This window comes from Citrus sinensis, chromosome 1, assembly GCF_022201045.2.
Source record: "Citrus sinensis cultivar Valencia sweet orange chromosome 1, DVS_A1.0, whole genome shotgun sequence".
NCBI lineage: Eukaryota > Viridiplantae > Streptophyta > Magnoliopsida > Sapindales > Rutaceae > Citrus > Citrus sinensis.
This window is the reverse complement of record NC_068556.1, coordinates 2,468,174-2,485,943: the sequence shown is the minus strand read 5'-3', so window position 1 is coordinate 2,485,943 and position 17,770 is coordinate 2,468,174. Positions and strand designations below refer to the sequence as shown.

The following is a 17,770-nucleotide window of genomic DNA, read 5'->3' as shown; positions in this document are numbered from 1 at the left end:
GTAACAAGAAAGAGCTATGAAATTTGCATTCGGTCGCAGCTTATTATTAGTGTTTCCTACCGCAAATCTAAACCATCAAATTACATCTCACCAAAGCCAAATCACGGAGATTCAGCCACGGCCAGCCAAAACAGGTACGTTCTGCCTTTGATATAAAGTTTTTTTTCCTTTCATCAATCAACGAAAACATCATTCTTATGTCCATCTAATATTTTAAAAGTTATGATATTTGATATCTCAATCATCATCATGATCATAGGCATTCGTTTTGAGTCCACAATTCTTTCTTAATTTGCAATTTATCTGACAAGAGTCAATCCAAATAATGAAACCAAGCATGAGATGGGGAGTTCAATCAAATAATTTGTCATCAAAGGCTTAAGGAACAAGGTTAAGATTAGATCTTAATGACCATGATGAGCCCCTCACCGAACTTTGAGGGAAGTTCATAGAACACCGCTTTTAAGCTTGATCCTAATTTCGTTCACAGCAAGCTTGATGAAGGTCAACTCTACAAGAAAACCTCTGGTTATATAATTGATAGAGAGAAAGAGAGAGACTAGTATTATAGGAAGATGGAGTTACACCCAAATGGAGTTTGGTTGCAAGAAGAATGAACAATAAGAAATATCTATAGAACAAAAATCAAATCTTCAAATACATCCTAGATGCTTAGAAATGCTTGGAGATCTAAAGTACAATTTCCTAATTCACATAAGGAACCAAGCAACAACAGAAGACTTTATGCCAAGATCATTTCACTACAAAATCCACACACGTCATGAATCAATGTTCAACCTTGAAATCACAAACAACTATGATTAGTACAACCAGTAAGCTAACTGAAGTTTTTATTTATATAGATACGTAAATACTTATCTACAATGCAAATTCTTGATCTGAATTATGAACACAATAAACAAACTGTTCAATCTTTTCACACTTTCTTTCAACACTTAATTGAATACCTTCACTACATTGACTAGTAGGACTAACTAGCCAAATTTTAGGAACTGCAGGGGAATGTACCGTTACTTTTTGCCTACAGAAAGCCTTTTCATGTAGCATAATTTCTGTGAATATTGCTCAACGCGAAACTGTAAAAGATCCACAAGGATTGTAGATCTAAAAGCACAACTATTCCTATTTAGAGAAATAAATCTAGAATGATCAAGAAATTGGTGTTCATGGATAATTTAGATTACAGATCCACACGGATTGTAGATCTAAAAGCACAACTATTCATATTTAGAGAAATAAATCTAGAATGGTAAAGAAATTGGTGTTGATGGATAATTTAGATTACAACAATACTAAAGACAAACAGAAAAAAGTCAAATAGAGGCCACCTAATAAGGTTGGTTTGCTTTTCTTTTCTTCCTCAAGCACTAACTTCTTCCTCCTGCCACAATCCCTACAATCATCGTTCCATATCATATAGCACAATCCTCATGTCAGTTGACAAGAAAACCTGAAAGAACATACGTAAAAAATTTTATATTCAATCTCAAAATCCACAAAAAGAATTCCCAAATATCTACACTAACAATGCTTGTAATATTATCTCAAGAATTGTCTGAGAAAGGGGATTTATTAACTAAAAAGAAGAAAAAAACAGTTACAAATAACCAAGACATAATTAATCTTACCCCTAATGCATCACCAAATTAATCAGAGATATGTAATAACTCCTAAGGAAAATGAGAGGCATAAGGACCAAAAAACAGCAGCTCAACAAATCAGACCAGCAAGAACAGCGAGTCAGTAAACAGCTAAAACAGCAAACCAGTGGACATAAAAACAATAATAAACAGTGAAAGAAGAAAACAACAACACAGCAAACCACATGAACTAATTGACAGCAACGACAGTTAAACATTAAGGAATGCAACTGTTGCACTATCCGAAACACAGTTTCACTCTAAAGAAGATTTCCCAGTGTAAAATGTAATTTAAAACAAAGCAAACTGACCTTAGGATATTATGACACTATTGTACATGCAGTTGCACTCTAAGTGCAACATTTTAGAACAACAAAGTAATGTTAATTGTGGTGAAGAAAATTTAGAAAGCAAGGGAGAAAGGAAGGAGAGACTTCAAATTTTTTTTTTTTTCCGCTGTGTGCAAATATTTTCACTCCAACCTTTTTATACTTGTTGAGCACAAAACTTTCAACCAAAAATCAATATTTTGAGTAACAAAATCAGTAAATATTTGTGCAGCTACTAAAAACAAAGGTTCAAATTTGTTAAGAAACCAACAATAAGATGTACGACCTAATAGAATCAATATTGAGGAACATAAACATACCTGATTCTAGCAATTTCACCAATTATACCACCTGGCTTAATCGGGTGTACTTCGAGTTCTCTTTTATTTTCATCAAATGTAAAAGTGATGTCAGAGTATGTAATGAAATATTCTGGAGTCAAATACAGCGGCTTGACACCATCAACATCAACAGAAACGATGATGGTAGATGTTCTTGAAGAGTCCTTAACACGATCACGGAACACAGTGGCCTGAATAGTCTCGGAAGCACCAGGTTGAAGTGTGGTTGGTTTGGAAGACTCAGGAGGAGCACAGAATCGTTCCTCTGTCATTGTTATCGAATGGTTTGACTCGTTACGCACTGTCGTAGACCTATGCAGTGACATCTTGCTGGATCAACACCACCAACAAACAAAACACATGTTAATGTTAACAGTTATGAAACCATTGATAGCTGCTGATATACTTGAATTGAAGACACAGCGGAGTTACCAGACCCGATTAAAACCCGGTTCGTGCCGGGTTGGACCCGGTTTTTGTCAAAAATTCATCAAAACCAAATAATTCAAGGTAATTTTTTTTTGAGAAAATATCCACGGTCCACCCATTTTTTACACTTTTTTTAAAAATACACAATTCCTTCATTTTTTGGCTGAAATCCACCTGAAGTTACATTTTTTTTCACTTTTCCACTTCCGTTTGGAATCCGTTAAGAAAACTAACGGAAACTTAAAAAAATGACAATTTTACCCCCAAAACGAAAATTACAATTTCACCTTAAAAATTACAAAAAATAATTAGATTAAATCTAATTATTTTCCCATCGGTCAATAAATAAATTAATTCCACAACCATCAAATGCAGGTTTTTTTTTTAAATATGTATGTAATTAGAATGCTAAATTATAACAGTAGTATTAAAAATAGTCCAATCTCACAAATCATCAATTGAATTTAAGATAAGTAGAGTTTTATTATTAATTGAGTTATAATTTCTAGTAGTTAAGGTTTTTTTATACTTCATTAAAGTACCAATAATGATATTCATCATTAAATCTTATTATTTTTGGTATTTTTTAAAGTGAAATTATAATTTTCATTTTGGGGGTAAAATGGTCATTTTTTTAAGTTTCCGTTAGTTTTTTTAACGGATTTCAAACGGAAGTGGAAAAATGAAAAAAAATGTAACTTTAAGTGGATTCCAGCAAAAAAATGAAAGAATTGCGTATTTTTGAAAAAAGTGTAAAAAATGGGTGGACGGTGGATATTTTCCCTTTTTTTTTTAATATTCATTTCTTGTTAATCTTTCCGGCTAAAGCATTAGAATTTCAAACCTTTATACTGTCCAAGAAAGTTTCACAAATGGGTCATGCTTTTTTCTTCTCTGACCAATCAAACGAATAACATTAACTTTTTAAAATCCTACAGGTGATAAAAGACAACACAACACAAGAAAACCAAAGCTTTGTAGCCCTACATACTTTGGTCGTTGCGGACGGTGAAGAAGATGGTACAGGTCTCGACGTCGACGGGGCACTCGGCGATTCAAGGTGGTGTAGAAGGCTCAGAGAGCGAACAATGACGGTGCCGGTGAGCTGATTTTGATCAGTGAGAGACTCTCAGTCACTGGAGTGTTTGTGTTGTAGTGTTGTGGCGGCTGCAGACGGCATTACGTCTTCAACGAAAGGGTTTCCTTAAGTGAGCGGCTGTTTGTGTTTGCTAAATTTTGTTGCCTATTTTCAGAATACCCCTGATGTTTTGTCATTTCTCATTGCGCTCCCAAATATTTTTTACTGTCTCACCTCGCACCCATCGACCGATTCACGTCCAACTTGAACAGTTATAATGAAAAGTAATTATGGAACAATTAATAAATGGTGGCTTTGCATAAACAGTAGTAATAATGCACATACAACCCAAACTTTTAAATGTTTCACAAAGTTTAAATATTTATTTGGTATGACTTATCTAATAAGTGTAAGTATTTATTTAATTTCATTTCATATATTTTTTTAAAATTTTTTGTTGTTATTTGTTTTTTTTAATAAAAATTTTAAAATGTTATTTTGTCCCTATTAATAGAAGATTAAATTTTAAAATTTTAAGAGTAGATGTTGATTTTTTTTAAATATCTAAAATATTCTTTATTTATTTGACAATATTATTTCATTCCTTTCATAATATAATTTTAAAAAAATTACCTATTAAATTAATTTTATAATTTTTAATAAAAACTCTTATCGACAACCAAACAATTAAAATTTTTTGTAAAAATTTTACTAACAAAAACTCTATTTAAATAAATTATATTTGAAAAATTATAACCCAATTTATTTGCTAAAAGTTTTTAACAAAATGAAATTTCTATTGAGGACAAGTAAATAGAAAATCTTGTCTTTGTTCAAATTTGAAGAAGAAAAAATTTGGGCCAAATGGCGAGCCCAAAAATCTTGTGTTGTCCAAATCACTCCTTGGAGATGAGATGCCATCGGAGTAAGCCTTTCAACACCCCTGAAAATTCCTATAAAACCCGTTTCCAATTAAAATTACTAAAATAATCAAAATAAAATTAATTCATTTTTTATATTAAATGAAAATTAAATTACTAACTGAAATGAAATTTTCTTTCAAAATTTTTCTTACACCATTCCCGTTTTCATAAATTAGATTTATACCTTAAATCTTATTCGAAAACAATCACTTTTTTTTTGGGAGAAACCTAAAGATAGAAAGTATATAATAAGAAAAATAATAATTTCAGACTTTGAGATTTTTATATATTTTAAAATAAAAATTTAAAAGAAATATTATTTTTAGAGGAAAATTTAATGATAAGGTGGTTGATTTAAAAATATGGTTAGTATTTTATAACTTAAATCGGAAGTGTTATAAGAAATAAAATATAAAAGGAGTGCTATAAGAATTTTAGAGGGGCGTTAAAAAATCCGCTCATGCCATCGGCCAGCTTGACTACGGTTGCGAGCCCAAAAGGCAGCCTAAGCTTATTATTAACTTCGTCGGTTGTTTGTTTCCTTGCAGCAAATGTAGATAGAAGCCAGCAAAGCATCCGTATAATCTTGAGTCTTTTTTATTTTTAATTTTAAAGAATAAATCGAAGCCCTCGATCGAAGAACAAAAATATGAAATGGAGAGCCGGAGAAGCTGGCATGGCCGGTACCGATGACTGATGAAAGCCTCTCCAACGAGAGACGGAGAAGAAGCCACTGTATATCAGCTGCAAGCAAGCTAGCAACACCACAAGATAAGCAGCCCATCAGCAAGTTTCCTTCAAGCATGCATGCAGGACACGTGCAAGTCTTCATCAAGCAAGTTACTGAAGCTTCGAGCTACATAAAACAGCTTCAAGCATAAAATTCTGAATCTTAATTTTTCTTCAACCATGGAAGTCCAAATCCAACGAGGTCCTCTTCAACTACCAAAAGCTATCTACAACAGCCAAGCAACACAAATCAAAGCGCTAATAACCAGCGCTATTGCAGCTGGCAGTTCACAGTTGTAATTTAAACGAACCAAGGCTGTTTTTCCATTTAAATTTATCTCAGTGGTTTACTGACAATATGATCATGTGGAGGAGGAATCATATAAGATCACTTTTCCAATTCTATGGATATCCAAGTTAATTATCCTTTTTAGGCAACACCATTTCTCACTTCATAGTTGAGGGTAGGCTTTTTCATGAGTCTTATTCACTCCGAATGTCATGCAAAGCTTTTCTTAACGTACGTCTTTATAGCGTGAAAAAGATAATAAAACGTAATGTGTCAAAATATTTTCAGGGGAAATAAAGATTTTATTGTTTAGAGAAATTTAGACGTGGAATATAATCACTTTATTTATTGTAGAGCAAGCGCAACACTTGTTCTTTCAGCCTCACGGCAAGAGATTTTAGAATATAATCACTTTTCGATTATTTGGCGCCCACAACAAGCTCATTGCTCAGTAAACTAAACCAGAGAAAGAGAATTCTTCATATATAAGCAAACTCAAGGAGAGTGTTAAAAGAAAGCTAGATATTTGCTAAATACTTCAGAATATTAGCTCTTAAAGTATGCCTAAAGTCCATCTTTTTTTATCATAGAGCCATAGAGGGAAGGGGTTTACCAAATATAATAGTATCGTTATTATATACTCCTAATGAAAGATAATTAATTCGTGCTTAATTATGTATACGTGTGTGTGTGTGTGTGGGTGAGAGAGAGAGAGATGGCTTAGCTAGCCCTCAAGCAATTCCACTTTAATTATGTAAAAGAGCTACAATATAATATTTGTAGTTTAGGGTTTTAGAATATAATCTCTCCGTAAGATACCTTTAGTTGTAGGATGTGAATTTTTTCTTCTTTTTAGGGTTTCATTAATTGCAAACCATAAAGCATTCATTTATGAGCTATGAGCCGAGGCCCATAAATGGGCGTAGCTCAGAGTACCGCTGCCATTCATGACCCTCATTATAGTGCAACCATGCCTTTCAAAACCATAATCCATAAATAATTGCACCACGCTAAGAAATATACCACTGAGCCGTATTAGGCCTTCGAGTAGACCAAGTGCTCTGCGTTGATTTTTTGGCATCAACAAGGACTTATCTAATAAGTTAGGAAGTTAAAAGAAATTTCGAGTGAATATACCTATCAGCTGAGATTCAAGCTTTATAACATGAAATTATTGCTAACTTACATATATTACAACCTCATACAACTTTATAATAAATTAAGCATGACAGTACTATTAATTAAAATAGATTACAAAACCTCCGAATTGTTAATCCCAATTTATATTCAAGCGGAAAAGTCTTAGGCGCTCTAGAGCACGCGTTTGTTTCAACTAACCAATCATGACACATGACAAGTAGTGGATAGATAAGGAGAATTGATTTAGGAGCACCAAACACCCTCTCTATTTAAACATCAGTCAGCAAATAAAAAGTTAGTTAGGAACCGTTGCAGATCCTGATGCACTTGGGTCCCCGACAAAACTTGATGCATTTGTCCTTTTTGTTCTCAGATCCACAATCATACTTACTACAGACAATAAGCCAGCAACCTACAAGCGTGACAACCGCAAAGCCAATGAATAGAACCATGCAACCAGCTAAAGTACAATAGCGTATGCATTTTGTAAGACCATTATAATTACCAGCATACTGATACCCATGATCAGTAGTAGTAGCTTTGCCTTGTAAGATAATCCTATGCAGTTCATTGCACTCAGACCAGTTTTGGTCTTGTTGCTCGATGACTCTCACATACTCGAGTCCTTTAATCATTAGGGCAACCAAATTGAGTAGGGCCGCTAGGAGGGAGACTGTAAAGAGAAACCAACGGTCTGAACATTTGAGAGACGTTGCACTGCTGCAGGTTGCAGTTAATATTACGCCTTGAAAGACAAAATAGTAATTTGCAAGCTGGAAAGCAGTTGCTTGAAGAGTCTGGAGACGATCTTCCTGCTTGTCGCATATTTTTCTCAGTTCTTCAAACCTCTTTTTGTTCTCTTCCTCCTCTCCAGCTTTTGTTTCCATTTTCTTGGAGTGGATCGTAATTAAGTACCGTGTTTGTGAAGCAATTAACCTGCATAGTATATATAAATGTCCATGGATCAAATAAATTAATTGATTATACACACACACACACACACACACACACAATTTCTGATATACTAAGATTGAGTTTACCGGTTGCCTCCACTGCTGATGTCGAATAATTTTATATTGCAAGATATTGCAAGCGCAACGCAATGGATGACATGTAAAAGTAAGCATGCTTAACTATTATTATGACCTGGTAAAAAGTTCATCGTTGATGAGCAAATTTTAACATCTTATTAAAATGGAGTTTCTTGCAGCTGAAACGTCAATCTCTGAGGTTTTATTTGTTTCCAACTAATAACTATCGCTGAAATCCATTGACTTTGAGAAGCTAGCCTCTAATGCAATTTCCTGTATAATTAATTTTGATGAACATTTCATAATAGAATACAAATATTCACGCATTCTTACTTACGTACTAAGAACCAATCAACTAATTGCTTCATTTGGTTTGTGTGTATATATATATATATATATGAAATGTCCCAAAACTTATCGCTGTATATGATCAAGATCGTATGCAAGAAATTTCTTGCGAGCTAGTACTATTTCTATAATGATTACATAAAGTCTTAAATCTGAGTTGAGCGTGCCATGAGTGCACTTGATTGTCAGATCTTTGAGTATGGCCGCTATGAGTAACACTGCAAAGGGAAGCCAACCAACGGTCTGAGCATGTTAGACCAGTTGAACCGTTGCAAACAGCATTAAGTGCAACCGCCTTTCAGAGACAAAATGGTAATTTATTAGCGTGGTTTTTGTTTGTGACCAAACAAGATTTTAAGCTGATTACTTTCAGCCATTGGCTTGTGAGAAGCCTTACAATTGACTTGCATAAGACTGAAATTTTCATTATCAGTAACCTGCCAACTTACCTTAGAATTAGATTAGACGACGTGTGAGAAACATTATATTTGGGTTGTTTACTTGCTTGTGGGTGGTGCTATGATGTCCTTCCTAAAAGCCGATCATGAAGTGCCAAGTTAGTTAATTTCTTAATGTGAGAGTCATGACCTAAAATTGACGCGTTAATTGTGTATATATAGTGAATTTTTTTATTTATTTATAGGGAATTAAGTAATTTTGCCTTCAATTCTTCTTCATGTTTAGAATTAGATGCATCCAGTCGGTGGATAAGGTGTGTCACTTAGATCCTAATTTAATCCTTGTCACTTTAGTCATACTTTATTTTTATTTATTTATCTTAATGTAACTGATTTTAGATAGGTTTTGGTTCTCGTGAAACATTAAACATGTCGCTAGACAAGATTTGTACGGATTAAACCACTAGGATTTAACTATCAAATTTTGAATTTAAGTATCTCAAAATAATGTTTAACTAGAAAATCAAGTCTTTAATTAAATTACGGACTCCTTCAGTCCTTTGAAAGCCCTACGTCTGATGGATAGCAATGATTGATCTTGATTAATTGGATGAAGCTTGTAAATTCGAGAAAGAGGGATTTTATAAGAAATTTAGCAAATGGGGTTCCATTTTGATTGGTTAAAATTAATTGATTGAAATGCAAGCCACAGAAGGTCGGTAGCCTTGTGTAAGGGAGTGCAGCAAGCCTTTTTAGCCCACTACATATACACTCTTTCTCTACCTCCCCCTCCGTGGCATCAATTATTATCAAATTATCAATAAAATAATTCACCAAAAAACGTCCAATTTGCATTGCTATACAATGTGCATTGTAGTACTAACTACAGCTTAAAGTAGGGGTGGGTAAATCGGGTTTCGGTTCGGGTTGTTCGGATTTCGGTTTGGGTTTCAACCCGTTTGGGTTGGAGAATTGAACCCAATCGGGTTGAAAACGCCAACCCGAACCAAACCGAACCTAATTAAATTCGGTTCGGTTTGGTTTGGGTTGGCAATTCGGATCGGATTGGGTTGATAATTCGAGTTAAAATTTTGGTTCGGGTTAATTCAGGTTAGTTTAGGTTAGAATAATTCAGGTTAGAATGGGTTGGAACAATTTAATCTAAAAATTCTAACAACAACCACTTAAAATTCAAAAATCACAATTCCAAACATCCTTAACAACAAATATCAACTACAAATTACCCTTAATAACATTTCAACAAGTCTTTTTAAAGTTAACAAAACATAAAACATGTAGTCAAGTATAATAAAGCTACAAAAATTACAAATCTAAAAATTAAAATGGCAAATGGCAAGCATGATTAAATATCTCCACATGACAAATAAGGCTAATAATCCATCTCCAACACCATCAATACTCAACACAACATCTTCAAATTAGCAATAATTAACCACTATCATAGGGATTTTTTTTGTTTAATGTATATATATTTTTAATTTTTAAAAGCTGAATCTTAAAAAAAAAAAAAGCTTCAACCCGAACAGGTTGAAAATTCGGTTCGGTTCGAGTTAACCCGATCCGAACGCCCAGCCCTAGCTTAAAGTACCAACCCAAACAATTTTACAACTCTCTCATCTGATATTTTTCTTCAGCTAATCGATCGTACAATCCCAAAACAAAAAGAATAATATGTAAACCAATAATAGAATAGAAACTATGTTAAGCATATTCATAAGATCGAAAGTTGGAAATTGAGTGCAAATGTTTGCTTATACAAACATCACTCATAACATTTGCTTCTTAGTCCATAAGTTCAAATTCTCTTGTTCCTCTTCTTCATTTAGTTTCCCAGTCATTACACATCAACTAGCTCCATTCATCAAAGGAAACTTAAATTGGATGAACATTTGCTTTTTATTACTGATATCATTTCTACTCTAATTCCTTTTTGCGGATGAAGCTGATGATTTTGATTTGAATTATGATGTGTCTGGAGTACCTAATGAAGAAGCAAGTATTTCTTTCTTCCCCTAAATTTTCGGAAAGAAGCTTTTGAACTGAATTTGTTATGATTCAATGCTCATTGTTGAGGGGTAGACTTTAGGATTTCTAGTGCTCAACCTAAAATGCTAACATATTAAATAGAGAGACCTATTCTACTTATAAACTTAATCAACTCTCATTTACTAGCCAATATAGTATAATTTTCCTATTAATTTATGCAATAAAATAGAAAAAAGATTAATTTTCATATTAATTTATGCAATAAAATAGAAAAAGATGAAACATTAATCTAAAATTAATAGAAGTTAGAAGAAGAGCAATGACACTTGCACATAATTTGTGCACATTCTGTGCTCAAAATAGTGCAAAATCATCCTATTGTTGAATTTATTGATCAACATTTTTAGAATTGGTGCTTTGCACATTGCATTGTTCTATGAACATTTTCCTATAAAGAATTTTGTTTAAGTTTTATGCAGATTCAGTATAACTAAAGAATCATAAATAGCTCGAATAACTAATTAACTAAAGTCGGTTTTACTTGTTCGACAATAATATTTAAGGACTCTTTTACTTTACATACACAATTGTAGATTGCAGACAACGACATGCTGTTTAGGTGACAAACAATTAGATGACATGATTTGTGATGTAAAAAAAACTCTAACATGTCATCCTAATTTAAAAACTAGACAATAAGTCTCACAGTGTATGTACCGGGGGATACTAGGTAGGACACGTTGTTTGTATCTGAATGCCAATATGACCTATTATATGACTTAAACATGACTAGATGACTTATCCCTCAAAAACCTAACTTCATCAAAATTTCATGAAGTAAATAAATACTATTGGATAAGATAAAATAAAACCTCAGGCTTTAACTTTTTTAAGACTCTGATGCCTAAGCAACATTATAAACACAAAAGAGAATGGGGACTAAAATGTGAAAATCAATCCACTGTGCACTTGTCATACCTTCAATCTTGTTTTCACTAAGCCTCTTGAATGGAATATAACAACCTATTATTGAAAGTACAATTCAAACTAGTTGTATATATTTCTTTACATCTGCTATAAGAAGGCCCTTTTCTTAAATACATAAAAAATTGTTTTCCTCCTCACATTTCATCATTATTTTGATAAGAATGCATCAATTTCATCAATTGCTTGAAACAATCTATAATTATTCTAAACTCAAGATTGAAAACTTAATAAAATCAGCCAGTTATTCTTGACCACACAAAGATAAATAATCTACTTGGGAAATAAAAAGAGAATTTTTTTCTCAAATTAAATATCAAAATATTAAGAAGATAACAATTATTAGTCCCAATCCAAATTCAGACCCAAATAAATAAATAAGTTTAAAGTACAAAAAAATTGAAATGACTAATTAACTCAAGCTGGTTTTTCTTATTCGACAAGAATAATTAAGGACTCTTTTACTTAATATACATAATTGTAAATTAGGGTAATTATCAGAAACCTCCCCTGAGGTTTAGCATATTCTCAGTTTGATAGATTGTATTAATATATTCTCAACCACTTCCCATGACGTTTGTAGACCGTTTCGTATAAGTTGATTTGGTGAGGGCAAAATGGTAATAGAACTCTTTAATATAAAAAAATTCAAACAAAAGTGAAAATATCACATTGGAATGAGGGCAATATGATAATAGAATTCTTTAATGATAAGAAAATTCAAACAAAAGTGAAGATATCACGTTGGGTTCTAGAATTGATGTGAAATTTTTTAATATCCATTGAGTAAAATTGGAAGCAAGAGTTTAACCAACAGACATTATCACTAAAACTTAAAAAAAAATGAAAATGGACACCTTCTTTCTCCAACCAAAGCTACGAAAAGCAAATCCTCTTTCGTCTTCTCTGCAATGCTTAAACAGAAAAATTGTGCCACGATTTGGAGATAATGATGACGAAGCCGAAGATGCCAACATCTGAGACAGTTGAATCACAATCGTCAGGTGTAAGGATGCCGACCAGTAGTGAGTTTCGCCGTCGACCCACTTACAACCTCAATTTGCTCGAGCCGCGAATAAGGTATGAAAATGGCTTATTACAGTGCATGTTAGTTTTATTAGATGGATAATGGGTCAGTCAAGTTGGTAAAATATGAATAATGAGTCTCGAAATTTTTTTGGGAGTGTTTTTGTTGCTTTGATTTTTTTTTCTATCGATTGGTGTTAGCTGTAGATAATGGTTGTTGTCAATGTATGTTTACTTCATTTTGATTGAATATGGCTCGTGATTTTTTATGCTACATTGTGTATGAATGAAAATGGGTATGAAAACTTTGTTAATTGTTGAAGCTACTGCCACTAATTGTTGAACAGGGATTTATGGTAATTTTTGTTAAATTACAGATGTAATTGAATATTGGAGACAACTTGTTGGGATAATTGATTTTGGTTTTTATCTGAATCATGGTATGGACATGGCTTGGGTTGAAAAAATGTCATGGATTGTTGCATTCTCTCGCATTGAAGCAGTGAGCTTAGACAATAGGGTTTGGAGTCATTGCTTTGTTGTAGTTGTTTATCTTTATAATTCAAGCAAAATAAGCTTCAACAATGAAGATGCTTTAAATTAAGGCTGTAATGGGTTATCGAATGCGAAGAAGTAGTTTGATTAGTGGCATAGAAATTGATTTGAGCTCATTTTTATTGTAGTTATATTAAAGATGGAATTGCATGTTGAGGATAGCTTGAAGTGTATAGTTTGTTTGCTGTCAAAGTGGCCAAATGTGAATTTTTTTTTTGTTACAATCTAGAGCTTATATTAATTAATCTATTCAGAACCTAATCTTACATGTTTTGAACATTTACCAATTCCTTCTCATTGAGCCATTTTTCAGCCTTATTTACATGGACATTGAGGCTGTGGTTGACGGAGAAATGCTTAAAGTTGGATATGTAATCTCTGAGTAGTGCACTTTAAAGAAGTTGTGAGAGGATATTAAAGATATTTTCAATGTAATCACTTTGATTTGGTGCCAAAACAGACCCAGAATTACTTACCAACAATTCTTTAACATGTGTAAACAAAGTAATTTTTTTTTCAGCCTAGGGGTATTTTGGTCAGTTTATTAAGCAACAAACGAGCAAACAAATGGTCTACAGACGTCAGGGGAGGTGGTTGAGAATATGTTGATACAATCTATCAAACTGAGAATACGCTAAACCTCAGGGGAGGTTTCTAATAATTACCCTTGTAAATTGTAGGAGGAAAGATACGTTGTTTAGGTACAAAAAATTTGGACGACATGACATACATACTAAAAGAGTGTTTGACGACATGTAATCTTTATTAAAAGCTAGACAACAAGTCCTATAGTGTGTGCACCTACACACACTACGTAGGACACGTCGTTTCTATTAGAATACGAATATATGTTAATACGTAACAAATACGACCGAACAACATGTATCAAGATCATGTTGAAGAAACGTATTATATAATATAATATAATATATTTTGTCAATATGAACGTCGTTTCATATTTATCGCCAATAATTCAATATAAATTCGCCTAATGTATCAAGTTCATGTTGAAGAAACGTATAATATAATATAATATAATATATACCCGATCCTGCGAAGATGATCAAGCCATGTTGTCGCCTTAATCCCGCCGACTCTTACTTCTCCATTTTCATCGACCCTAACGATGATACAAAAGCAACGGATAGAGTCTCGCGGAGTCAAAGCTACGTTGGAGTAAACACCGTCAACAAAAATCTTGACGCAAGTTGGTCTTGAAGAGTCGATGGCCCGTCGGTGGAAGAGCGTGTGGCCGGAATATTCCTGTGACTAAGAGGGGCAAGCTCGATTTTATAAGAGTATATTCCACGGGGAGCAAATTGGCAACTCTCTTTTAATTCTACTACCACGTGTTTGCTCTCGTTCACTAGTACCACTGTGATTCTTTGCACGAACTGATCCATCTTCAAGGCTTCAACTAAGATATCATTCACACTCCAAGATTCTCGAGGAATGAAATATGGGTTTTTTATTATAATAGTAGAGAAATACATGTGAAATCGCAGCATGCCTAAGTGGTAGGCCAGCCCAACGGTTTGGGGTGGATCCAAGTTCTTTGATGAGACCGAGCAAAACTCAGTCACATGGCCCAACGCTATTGGTTGTGCGTAGCCGCCGGTTTGACACAAATTCTTGTTGGTATAATAACATCCCAGTCCCTGAGCTCTTATTTTTTTTTGAATTAATTGCAACAATCTCCTCTCAAGGAGACACGGACATCATGGTGTCACCCTCACATACCATCAGCACAGAGTCATGAGCAGAATATTTCAGTCTATGTATGAAGAAAGATTAATGGTTGGCGTGGTTTTGAGTCGGACGATTGTTGAATATTGATGCTGCTGAAAATTGAAATCAGTGAAGACACATTTTCAATAAAACAACATGCCGGGGTGCCGCGGATTAAGCTGTTTAATTATGAGTTTCTGTTAAAAGCAGAGACTTTTAATGCCGGTAGCTCCATTTTTATAATGTCACTTTTACGTGGAAGGAATTGTAAAACTTTCATTGCTGTTGTTGTGCAAATTTTAATGTACTCGCAAGCGCACGAATCTATTGTAGTATAGATTAATGGTGATGAGTGTCGATCCCACGAGGAGATGGATTTTAATTATATGTAGAATTAATTTTGTAAATGGGTGGTTGAAATTGTGGTGGAAGTGATTTAAATTATCCTAAAATTGGAATTGAGATTCTAAAATTGGAATTGCAATGACGAGAATAAATTGAAGCGAAATCTATTGAAATGACGTACTTGAGTATCTGGATCCGTATCAACATGCATCATGGGCTAAATAATCCGTATTAATGCCAATTAAATCATGAGGGAGAAATCCACACCTCATGAACCACACTCTAATCAATATGGTGCTAAGGGCTTATCGTGCCAAATAATAATAACCTTATACTAGAGAGCCGGTGTAACCAAGGCGGTATCTAGACAAGATTATTATTATTTGTCGACGAGAAGTCAAAACATCCACAAAAACTAGAGGGGAAGAGAAAATAAATTTACCAAATTAAGCCCATGACACATGTTGAGACTTCACCTTCAACCCAAGCTTGAAAGAAAATTAGCCACTCATAGTTGAACTAGGGGTAAAATGGAAATTTATTAAAATACGAAGAACATACAAGATGGAGAAGGAATTACAGAAAATGGATCCCAAAAATGGATTCAGAGATATCAAATTAGGGGGGAGAGGCCCCCTTTTTATAGATACATGGAGTAAATCATGGCCATCGGATTAAAAACAGTTTGGACGCTCAGGATTGCGCCACGTCATCAGTCAACAGTCCACGGTTTGACCACGCGGATGAACAGTAACACGGTTTGACTCGGATGAACAGTAACGCGGTTTGGTTGAAAATAATCCTGTGTGATGCATGTACCGTACGCGAGATTTTTCATCCATTGATATGCTACCACGTCACCATCAATCAGTACATAAGAATTTTAGTCCAACAGGATCGTGACACCTCATCAGTCAATGCCACATCATCGGTCAATGCCACGTCATCGGTCTGTCTATGTGAACAGTAACATATACAGTACCGTATACGTGAATAGTACCGTACATGTGAATAGTGCCATTTTTCCTTTTATGCTCCTCCTAAGGTTTTCGACCGTCCTGAGTTCAAAAGCGATGTCCGTTTTGCCGTCTGATCTCTCCTTTATTGTGAAATGACTATAATGCCCCTAAAATACATAAATTACTTAATTAAAATAAAACACACGTAATTAAATCACAAGAAGGTTAAATACATAAAAGTAAGGGTTGTTAGTAAGACTTAAAATGTAAAATGACGGTTTTCTCCTTTATAAATATGCATTTTCTAACACTCAACAGCTGTCAAGTTAACCTTTTGATCATACATGGAGCTTAGTTTGGTGTTGACTAGAAGATGGCCTTCATCATCCAGTTATTTTGATTTAAAAAATAAGAATTAAATTGACAATAAGGAGCCTGCCGTCATTAAAAAAAAAGGTTTAATTAGCAATCCGTTATCCATTATTGATATTGTAAAACTTTATTACCAAATAAAGTGTGTATATATTTTTTAATTATTTTCCTTTTCTCATTCAGACTTTGACGGAGTGATTGGTTTGCGTCGTGCGTGCATGAGAATGTGTGATTTCAAGACGTGAACTGGTTTGTTTCTTTTGGAAAATAATCCAAAAAGTCCATTTACCATTTTTTGGGTTTGGAACTTGGCGTCGCTTCATTAAGGATTGGAGTCCAGTGCATGAGATAACCCAAACACACCCCCCCCAACGAAAAAACAAAGAATTGAACTATTGGCACCCCTCTCATCTTCTCATAAAACCTCCTTTTTAGTTATAACCATTTTATAACAGACGAAGACAAAGCTGCTGTAATGTCGGGAAGGCTGAGACGAAGCGAGTTGCTGCTGGAGTGAACAAAAGGAAAAGGAATTGAAGTTCATGTGGGAGTGTTGGAGAATGAGTTGAAAATAGAAAGGAAAAGGAGTTGAAAGGGAGTGTTGGAACGGTTGGAACAGATCTGTGAAAGCGAGTGGAAGAAGGAAAAGAATTTGAAAGGGAGTGCTGGAACGGCTAGAACAGATCTGTGAAAGCGAAGAAGGAAAAGAATTTGAAAGGGAGTGCTGGAACGGGTCTGTGAAAGCTAAGAAGGATAAGGATTTGAGAAGGGATTGCTGGAACGGATTTGTGAAAGCGTGTGAAAGAAGGAAAATGATTTGAAAGGGAGTGCTTTTTCACATGGGGAACATATTTTTCTTACTCACGTGGGGGTGGGGGGGAAGGTGAGAGAACGAAACGGCAGCACAAGCTGCCGTTTCTCTTAGGGTTCCCGATGTTTAGCAGCACTCTATTGTAAAACTTTATTACCAAATAAAGTGTGCATATATTTTTTAATTATTTTTCTTTTTCTCATTCACGCTTTGACGCAGTGATTGGTTTGCGTCGTGCGAGCATGAGAATGTGTGATTTCAAGACGTGAGCTGGTTTGTTTCTTTTG

The 17,770-nt window shown here is 34.2% G+C and overlaps 1 protein-coding gene and 1 long non-coding RNA gene across 2 annotated transcripts; one reads left to right on the top strand and one right to left on the bottom strand.

Annotated features, from left to right (window-relative positions):
• Window positions 1-1,117: 1,117 nt before the first annotated feature.
• On the bottom strand, window positions 1,118-4,050 carry LOC102609474 (uncharacterized). The gene is made up of 3 exons (XM_052443280.1): window positions 3,752-4,050; window positions 2,311-2,661; window positions 1,118-1,471 (listed from the first exon to the last, which is right to left on the bottom strand). Exons 2-3 carry the CDS (start codon window positions 2,655-2,657, stop codon window positions 1,450-1,452), a joined length of 369 nt encoding a protein of 122 aa, XP_052299240.1. The 5' UTR covers window positions 2,658-2,661; window positions 3,752-4,050; the 3' UTR covers window positions 1,118-1,449.
• Window positions 2,661-4,162, top strand: LOC112497997 (uncharacterized). Its single transcript, XR_008055695.1, has 2 exons — window positions 2,661-2,841; window positions 3,699-4,162. It is a non-coding gene; the product is annotated as an uncharacterized LOC112497997 (long non-coding RNA).
• The last annotated feature ends 13,608 nt before the right edge of the window (window positions 4,163-17,770 follow it).

Coding starts and splice junctions, on each gene's coding strand:
- LOC102609474 (XM_052443280.1), bottom strand. CDS start 2,657: ATGTCACTGCATAGGTCTACGACAGTGCGTAACGAGTCAAACCATTCG. Junction 1,472..2,310: donor GGTGAAATTGCTAGAATCAG/GTATGTTTATGT, acceptor ATGTTCTTTCAG/GTTTTCTTGTCAACTGACAT.